Below are 9,310 nucleotides of genomic sequence, written 5' to 3' on the forward strand. Positions count from 1 at the left end.
TCCATGGACACAGAAACCACAGATACATAGGGCTACCTAGAGAGTTCCTGGCCCAGAGTACACTCTGAAAAATAGTTGCTGTTATTATAATAATCATGCTGTGTTCCTGATTTGGAGCAAAGCAGGGAGTGTCGTGGAGTGCTAACAGAGTATCTTCAGAGCAATTTTGTTTTTAACATTGGGGTACAAAGAGAATATTTATATTTTTTTCTAACCGCATAAAGTTAGAATTTCGGTATTTTTCATGAGAGAGAATATTGAGATGGTGTATATACTCCAAAAGAGAGTAGAAAAGGGCATTGTATATTTTTTCTAACAGAGTATCTTCAGAAAAATTTTGTCACTCTAGTGAGAGTGACAGAGTGAGACACAGCCCTGTGAGGGGTGCCAGGTGGGCCAGAGGCAGGGTGATGCGTGGGACCAGTCTGAGGCCTGACTCCTGTCCTCCTCTACCCCCAGCCACACTCCCTGGGCAGGATCAGCTGGCTTGAGCAGAGTCTTGGGACCTGAGGCTCTCAGGGGACCTCATCGGGGGATGGAGGGCAATGGCAGTGGTGCCCAGGAGGTCTTCTACTTGGATGTCTAATGGATCTCTACATGAGGCTACATGCCCGATCACACACAGACATCCACATCAGCGTGTCACACACAGACATCCACATCAGTGTGTCACACACAGACATCCACATCAGTGTGTCACACACAGACATCCACATCAGCGTGTCACACACAAGCATCCACATCAGCGTGTCACACACAGACATCCACTGAGGTGACACACCACATCAGCGTGTCATACACAGACATCCACATCAGCATGTCACACACAGACATCCACTGAGAAGGTGACACACCATATCAGCGTGTCACACACAGACATCCACTGAGGTGACACACCACATCAGCGTGTCACACACAGACATCCACATCAGCGTGTCACACACAGACATCCACTGAGGTGACATACCACATCAGCGTGTCACAGACATCCACATCAGCGTGTCACAGACATCCACATCAGCGTGTCACACACAGGCATCCACATCAGCGTGTCACACATAGACATCCACTGAGAAGGTGACACACCATATCAGCGTGTCACACACAGACATCCACTGAGGTGACACACCACATCAGCATGTCACACACAGACATCCACTGAGGTGACACACCACATCAGCGTGTCACACACAGACATCCACATCAGAGTGTCACACACACACAGACATCCACTGAGGTGACACACCACATCAGCGTGTCACACACAGACATCCACATCAGCGTGTCACACACAGACATCCACTGAGGTGACATACCACATCAGCGTGTCACACACAGGCATCCACATCAGCGTGTCACACACAGACATCCACTGAGAAGGTGACACACCACATCAGCGTGTCACACACAGACATCCACTGAGAAGGTGACACACCACATCAGCGTGTCACACACAGACATCCACTGAGAAGGTGACACACCATATCAGCGTGTCACACACAGACATCCACTGATGTGACACACCACATCAGCGTGTCACACACAGGCATCCACATCAGCGTGTCACACACAGGCATCCACTGAGGTGACACACCACATCAGCGTGTCACACACAGACATCCACATCAGCGTGTCTCACACAGGCATCCACATCAGCGTGTCACACACAGGCATCCACTGAGAAGGTGACACACGACATCAGCGTGGGTCCCTCTGCTGGACCACACCGCTCCCCGTGACTAGGAGGTGACATATAGCACATTGCACCGTTGGACCCTGTCAGTGAGTGCAGTGCTGACAACAAGGAGCTGCAGTTATTTGTAAAAATGAACGCCACCAGAGTAGACCACAATTGTGCTAACTCTAATTTGCCTTGTGTTCATTTTTTCAGTTTCCAGAAGGGGCTTGATGTCTCACAGGATCAAAGGCAGTCAAATGACCCTCTGACTCTGACGCCCCTTCTACTGGGTCCCCATCACCCCACGGTTGTCCCCACGCTGCCATGCTGCCTCCTTTTTGGTGCAGCCTGTGCCATCTCTCAGTGACTGTTGGGGTCAGACCCTGGAGTCCACTCCCTGGCTTTGCATCCAGGCTCCAACACGTCCTGCCTGTGTGTCCTTGGGCAAGTCTCATAACCTCTCTGAGCCTCAGTCGCCTTCGTGATACATACCATTGTACCTGCCTCCTAGGCTGTGAGAATTCACTGAGATAATCTTATAGTGCTTGCAGCAATGTCGGGCACATAGTAAAAGTGATCACGAAATGTCAGCCACGTCTTACCCCTGCAAGGCTCACCCCCATGGAACCCATTGTTCCCAACCCTGCTCCTGAATCAGGCACAGTTCAGCTTGCAGTGGGAGCAAAGGGCAGTGCTCCTGCCCCTTCCCCAGGCCAGAGCTGAGGAGGAGACTGAGTCACAAAGGACACCTCAGCTGCAGTTTGACCTCCGGGACTTACTGTCTGAACAGCAGGTGTCACTAGCATGGGAGAGGCCCAGAGGCACTTCTGTCTCGCCCACCTACCTGGGTGCACCCACACTAGGAGTGCCTGCACCATTTAAGCATGTCCAAGTGCCAGGGTGTGTACGGGTTCACATAAGTATGCAAATCACTAAGAACCAAGGGGCTGGCACAGCCGTGCGTGCACTCACACTCACAAGGGGGCCTGCTGCCTCTCAACGTGGTGGGGACGTGACCTGTTAATGAATGTATTTACTTCCCAAAGTTTGTGGGTATGTTTTGCATCAATCTGTAAATGGATTTGTGTTGGGGCGCAGGGAGAGAATGAGATCCCCCTGTGCCCAGTCTTGCAGGGTGCAAGTAAGTAGCTGATAGGAAGAGCAGACAGCCTTTCAGCCAGGCCTGGTCCTGTGAGTCAGAGACGTCCACCTGAGGGTTGTAAAAGGCCCGTGTGATTTTGAGGGAGATGTCGCCTCTCCAAGCCTCTCCTTATTTGTACAACAGACAGACTTAATGGTTGGTGAGGCAATGAGGCTGACAGCTCAGCATTAGCTCCAGCCACCCCTCCTGGCCATCCACACAGGGATCAAATCAGGAGTCAGTCCAGAGGTCAGAGTCAGGAGCAGACAACTCAGATCAAGCCAGGGACAGGCTGAGCCAGGGACAGGCAGGTCACATGGACATGTGCCTCACGTATGCTTCAAGGCTCCCCCCACCCCAAGCCCAGGAAGAACTAACGGACGGCTCGTGGTGCCATAGGAGGGATCTGGGTAAGATACTAGGAGGAACTTCCAGCATGATGACGTGTGATGAACAAGGGCCTCTGGCCAAAAGGTCTGAATCAGGGCTGCCCAGCCCAGCCTAGTGGGAGGGGCATGGATCATGGGGGCTCATGTACTAAACTTCACCTGGACACAAGGTGAAATAGCCCAACCCCAGAGGACCATTTTTGGCCCTGGAAGGTCGAATCCCCTCTTCCTCCCACCTCTCACTGGCTTCTCCCCGGAGCAGTCTTCATTCCAGGAGAGCCATGATGGGAGAGAAGAGCAGCTTAGCCTGGCCACCAAGAGAGCCCTTTTCAGGGTGCAGGCTGGACTGCTGGTGAGGGGCCACAGGCATTTACAGTGCCAAGCCCTTGGAAGAAGACAAGGCCCCAGGCTTCCTGGAAGTGTGCAGCGTCTAGCTCAGCACCGCCCCGCCAGGTCTCTCTGCCCACATCTCCTGATCTCCCTGGGTCCATTGCCATGCAGGACAGAGGCCAGGCTCCTCCAGACCCTCTGCACAGATGTAAGGGCTAGGAGGATCCAGGAACACGGGACTCCACCAGCCCATTCTAGCATGCTGGGGCCCATGGACCTTGTTGCTCGCCCTCACCTGGATCTTTGTCCCTGCTGTACCTTTGCTTCCAGGCTAAGGATCAGTCTGAAGCAGAAAAGGGCATCCCCAATACCAAATCCTCCGGTGACCGCTTCATCACCTTCTCTACCCCACCACCAAAGCCTGCTGTTAGCAGGAGACTTGAGACAGATTTGTTCTGGGGATGTGACTGATGTCGCTATAGGGGCTCAGAGCTCTAAGCCATCTGGTACCTTCCAGGGTGTGTGAAGACCTAGATTAAGGTTCCCAGCCTTACCACTAATGGGCTGTGCATGTGGGTAGGTCTCTACCTCTTCAAGCCTTAGGTTTCTAACCTATAAAATGGAGTTAATATCTACTTCACATGAGTCTGATTACTTGCATTTTAACAGAAAACAAAGTCTTAAGTCAAAGGAATGAATCTCTCTCACTCTCAACCAAGTTTCACTCTGTCACCCAGGCTGGAGTGCAGTGATGTGATCTCAGCTCACTGCAACCTTCACCTCCTGGGTTCAAGCAATTCTCATGCCTCAGCCTCCTGAGTAGTTGGGGCTACAGGTGTGTGTCACCTACAGGCTAATTTTTTGTATTTTTCATAGATACTGGGTTTTGTCATGTTGCCAATGCTGATCTTGAACTCCTGGCCTCGAGTGGTCCGCCTCAGCCTCCCAAAGTGCTGGGATTACAGGCGTGAGCCACCATGCCCAGCCAGGAATGAATATCTAACAGAGGAATTCCAACTCTCAGCCACTGATAAAGCATTCTGAGGGCAGGGCCAGGCCACTTTCTCAGGCCTCTGATTTCACACTGTGGTGTTAATTGCTTCTTCTGAGAGGATGGCTTGCCAGAGCTCTATTTTATGTTGGAGACTCCTTCTGCCTGCAGACTCCGCGGTCTGGGAGGAAGGGAGGGATGCGCGAGCCCCTTGGTGGACCCACTGCTTTGTACATCTCTATCTCATTTCCTGTTCAGCACCACTCTGGGAAATCCGTATTCTGGCCCCATTTTATTCTAGAAAATTGAAGCTCTGAGATGTTACCTCTGTGGCCTGGGTCATATAAGTGCCTTGGATGTCCTGGCTCCAAGGTCTCAGCATCCAGAAGACAGGCCCCCTCATCCTGCCATCCCTACCACAGCTTCACTATGAGCCCAGGGGACATCTCAGCCCGAGAAGGGTTGGCGTTCCCTCCCGGACCACTGATGCCCGCAGAACTCCTCTGTGCCCTGTCCTCACCAGACCTTGTTCCTCCTGGGTGCTCCCACAGCCAGCGGACAGTGAGGGTTGCTCTTCTCCCAACCACACTGAGGAGCCCAGGAAGCCCAACCAGAGAATCAGTCCTGGGGCCTGGTTGGGGAGAGCCCCAGCCATGAGACCAGCTCCTGCCCCGGGGGATGTTATCAGTGGGTCCAGAGGGCAAGGCAGGGAGCCAGGCTGGCGGAGAGAAGGACAAAGGCCTTGGTTTCTGAGTGACCTTGGCCCTTCTCCACCAAACCCTGTCCTGAACTCAGCGGGAGATGGGGGTGGGCACACAGGGGACGGGGTAGTGGGGTGCTGCAGGGTGAGCAGCGCTCACCCACCTGGATTGAAACCCAGAGATGGAGGTGCTGGAGGGGGCTGTAAGAGCGCAGCCCTGTCACCGGGCCTTGCAGGGGCCATTGCTGCCTTCTCTTCCATGCCTTCCCTCCAGAAATCCCCCAGCCCAACCCCACCGCTTGTTCTCAGGTCTGAAGAAGCCCCTCAGTCCTCTTCAGGCTGTTTTCAGGGTTTGGGGTTGGCAGAGGGAGGGGCCTGAAATTCCAGTGTAAAGGGCTGAGATGGGCCCAAGGCCCCTGGCTATCCCTAAGCCATTTCCCCTCCCACCAGCCTCTCCCTGAGGAGCCAGTCTGCTAGGAAGGAATAGGGGGACTCACCAGGCCCACCCCCAGTTCCTGAGCCCATCCGGGACGCAAGGCTGGCGGGACAGCAGCATGGGCACAGTCTCCTAGGGATTTCCCAACTCTCCCACCAGTTGGCTGCATCCGGCCACCCTGCCTCAGGCCATGGTCTCGACTGGTCAGCAGGTGACCTTTGCCCGGTGCCCTGGTCATCAGTGCCCGCTGCCCTGGAGACAATATAAAACAGGTCAGAGCCCTCCTGCCTGTCCACTCAGTTCATCTCTAGAGGGAGCTGCTCCAGGTAATGCCTTCTGGGGAGGCGGAAGAGGAGGGGAGGAGGATGAAGAGGGGCAAGAGGGGCTCCCTGCCCAGCCTAGCCAGCAAGCCTGGAGAAGCACCTGCTAGAGCCAAGGACACCTCGGAGCTGAATGGGTGCCCCCACCTCTCACCATAACCTGAAGAAAATGGAGGCCTGGGAGGGTGTCACTTGCCCAAAGCTACATAGCGGGTGGGGCTGGAACTGGCTCCAAGTGCATGCCCCCCTCATTCTGCAGGCTTAGGGCTGGAGGAAGCCTTAGCCAGCCCAGGCCTACCCCAAACAGGGAAACTGAGACCTGGAGAAGGCCAGAAATCACCCGAAGTCACACAGCATGTTGGCTGGACTGGACAGAGAGCAGTCCAGACTGCAGATGCCTTGATGTCCAGGCTGGTGGGTTTTCTGCTCCATGCTGCCCACCTCCCTTTGGGCCTCGGTCCCCTGCCCCTCACCAGTCCCCCTTCTGAGAGCCTGTTTTAGCAGGGAGCAGGCCCATTCTCCCTCTGCAGACTCAGCTCAGGTTCTACCTTAGGGACCATGCCGCCTCCTCAGGGAGGCATGGAGTTCTGGGGTGCTCCTCACAGGACTCTTCCCTGCAGGAACAGAGGTGCCATGCAGCCCCGGGTACTCCTTGTTACTGCCTTCCTGGCACTCCTGGCCTCTGCCCGTAAGCACTTGGTGGGACTGGGCTGGGGGCAGGTGGAGGTGGCTTGGGGATCCTGGTCCCAATGGGTGGTCAAGCAGGACCCCAGGGCTTGACCAGAGGCCCATGCAGCCTGCTCAGCCCTGCTCTTTCCTCAGGAGCTTCAGAGGCCGAGGACACCTCCCTTGTCAGCTTCATGCAGGACTACATGCAGCACGCCACCAAGACTGCCAAAGACGCACTGAGCAAAGTGCAGGAGTCTCAGGTGGCCCAGCAGGCCAGGTACACCCGCCAGCCCTCCCTCCCCATCTTCCCTGCCGGCTCCCTCCATTCCCCACCGCCCCTGCCCTGGTGGGAGCCCAGCAGTGGAGCCGCGGTGCTCCCAGCCTCCCCTGGGCCTATTCCTCTTTGGCCTCCTCTTTTCTCACAGAGCCTTTGTCAGGCTGCTGCAGGAGAGATGACAGAGTCGGGACTGCATACCTCCCAGTCCCTCTGTGCTCCCCAGGGCAGCCCTAGGGCGGGCCATTTTTAGCCCTTATTTCCATTTTTCTTCCCCCTTTTTTTTTTTTGCTTCTGAGATGGAGTCTCACTGTCACCCAGGCTGGAGTGCAGAGGCACGATCTTGGCTCACTACAACCTCTGCCTCCCAGGTTCAAGCAATTCTCCTACCATTCTCCTGCCTCAGTCTCCCAAGTAGCTGGGATTACAGGATTACAGGCACATACCACCACGCCCAGCTAATTTTTGTATTTTTAGCAGAGACGGGGTTTTACCATGTTGGTCTGGCCAGTCTTAAACTCCTGACCTCAGGTGATCCACCCACCTCAGCCTCCCAAAGTGCTGGGATTACAGGCATGAGCCACTGCACCTAGCCCCCCACTTTTTTTTTCCAAAGGTCTGTCTAGAGCAGTGGTCCCCAACCTTTTTGGCACCAGGGACCAGTTTTGTGGAAGACAATTTTTCCATAGACTAGCGGGTCTGGTTTGAGGGTGAATGAAACTGTTCCACCTGAGATCATCAGGCCTTAGATTCTCATAAGAAGCGCTCAACCCAGACCCCTCGCATGCACAGTTCGCAATAGGGGGGTCAAACTCCTGTGAGAACCTGATCTGACAGGAGGCGGGGCTCAGGCGCTAATGCTCGATCCCCAACACTCATCTCCTGCTGTGCCGCCCAGCTCCTAACAGGCCACAGACCAGTACCCGTCTGTGACTTGATGCTTGGGGACTCCTGGGCTAGAGGTTGGCCTTGGGAGGCCTCACCTGACCCACCTGACCCAATTCTAGCCTGGGCGTGAGAGCACTTCTGCCTTGTTCCAAGAGCTGAGGCCCGTGTGAGCAGAAGCCCATCCTTCTCTCCCATCCTGCCTTCTCTCTCATCCTGCCACTGCTCACCGGTCCTCTCCTCTCCCCCACTCCCTTCTCCACCTCACCCGACTGGCATTGGCGGGCATAGCAGAAGTGTGCTTAAATATTCTTAGTCCTCAGAACCCGCCATGGGGTAGGCGCTATTTTCCCACTTTGCAGATGAGAAAATTAAGGCTCACAGCAAGTAGGTGACCTGCCTCAGATCACACGGCTAATTAATCCTCTAATGACTTTCCAAATGAGAGGCTGCCTCCCTCTGCCCCACCCCACTTAGAGCCACCAGGATGTACAACTCCAGGGGGTGCTGTTTGCACAGAAAAACAATGACAGCCTTGACCTTTCACATGTCCCCACCATGTCACTCTGTGCCTTAGGCCCAGGGGTACAAACATCATCCAGATGTGACCTGGAGACAGCAGAGTTGGACTTGGCTGGGGTCCCTGGGAGGGTATCTCTTCTCCCAGGCTGGCGGCCGTGGGTGATTCCTGCCTGAGATCTCTGGGCTGTTGTCAAGTGAGGTTGAGAGGGTGTCGGGGAGAGCCAGTGGGGACATGGGTGTGTGTCCCATGTTGCCTATGGAGGAGTTCTCACGCCCCCCCCCCCCACCTCCATTGCTTCTCCTTACTGATTTAGGGACTGGGTGACCGATGGCTTCAGCTCCCTGAAAGACTACTGGAGCACCATTAAGGGCAAGTTCTCTGAGTTCTGGGATTCGAGCCCGGAGATCACAACTCTGGCCGAGGGTGTCTGAGACCTCAACTCCACAAGTCCACCTGCCTGTCCATCCTGCCAGCTCCTTGGGTCCCGCAGTCTCCAGGCTGCCCCCACAGGTTGCTTAAAAGGGACAATACTCTCATTGCCCTCCCACTCCCCATCATGCCTGGCCCCCTCCAGGCATGCTGTCCTCCCAATAAAGCTGGACAAGAAGCTGCTATGAGTGGCCCGTCGCAAGTGTGCCATCTGTGTCTGGGCATTGGAAAGGGCTAAGGCTGTTCTGTGGGTGGGCACTGGCCAGCATTCTGTCCACTTCCTGGTAGCTGGGCGGTCTCTGGACCTCATTTTCTTCATCTCTACGGTAGGAATCATCCTCCGTACCCTGCCTTCCTTGACAGGTTTATGTGGAAGACCAAACAGGACAATATATTTGCTGATACTTGATAAACTGTTAGGTGCTGCTCAACATGACTTGAGTGGGTGCCCTATGCCAGCCACTATGCCTGGCACTTAAGTCCTCATCAGAGTTGAGACTGTGTGTGTTCACTCAAAGCTGTGGAACTGACCTCCCCTACCCAGG

The 9,310-nt window shown here is 54.9% G+C and overlaps 1 protein-coding gene across 4 annotated transcripts; it reads left to right on the forward strand.

Annotated features, from left to right (window-relative positions):
- Positions 1-5,955: 5,955 nt before the first annotated feature.
- On the forward strand, positions 5,956-8,950 carry APOC3 (apolipoprotein C3). Of its 4 annotated transcripts, none has more exons than XM_078339531.1 (5): positions 5,956-5,991; positions 6,293-6,399; positions 6,539-6,673; positions 6,808-6,931; positions 8,650-8,950. In XM_078339531.1, exons 3-5 carry the CDS (start codon positions 6,544-6,546, stop codon positions 8,765-8,767), a joined length of 372 nt encoding a protein of 123 aa, XP_078195657.1. In that variant the 5' UTR covers positions 5,956-5,991; positions 6,293-6,399; positions 6,539-6,543; the 3' UTR covers positions 8,768-8,950. The 4 variants fall into 4 exon arrangements, with proteins under 4 accessions (XP_078195657.1, XP_009005099.1, XP_035120533.1 ...); XM_009006851.5 differs by having other exon boundaries at positions 6,606-6,673; XM_035264642.3 differs by lacking the exon at positions 6,293-6,399.
- Positions 8,951-9,310: the final 360 nt, after the last annotated feature.

Source organism: Callithrix jacchus, chromosome 10 (assembly GCF_049354715.1).
Source record: "Callithrix jacchus isolate 240 chromosome 10, calJac240_pri, whole genome shotgun sequence".
Classification (NCBI taxonomy): domain Eukaryota; kingdom Metazoa; phylum Chordata; class Mammalia; order Primates; family Cebidae; genus Callithrix; species Callithrix jacchus.

Excerpts from the sequence above, each read along its gene's own strand:
- APOC3 (XM_078339531.1), top strand. The coding sequence starts at position 6,544 with ATGCCGCCTCCTCAGGGAGGCATGGAGTTCTGGGGTGCTCCTCACAGG. Across the intron at positions 6,674-6,807 it reads GGCACTCCTGGCCTCTGCCC|GAGCTTCAGAGGCCGAGGAC; the intron begins GTAAGCACTTGG and ends CTCTTTCCTCAG. Across the intron at positions 6,932-8,649 it reads CAGGTGGCCCAGCAGGCCAG|GGACTGGGTGACCGATGGCT; the intron begins GTACACCCGCCA and ends TTACTGATTTAG.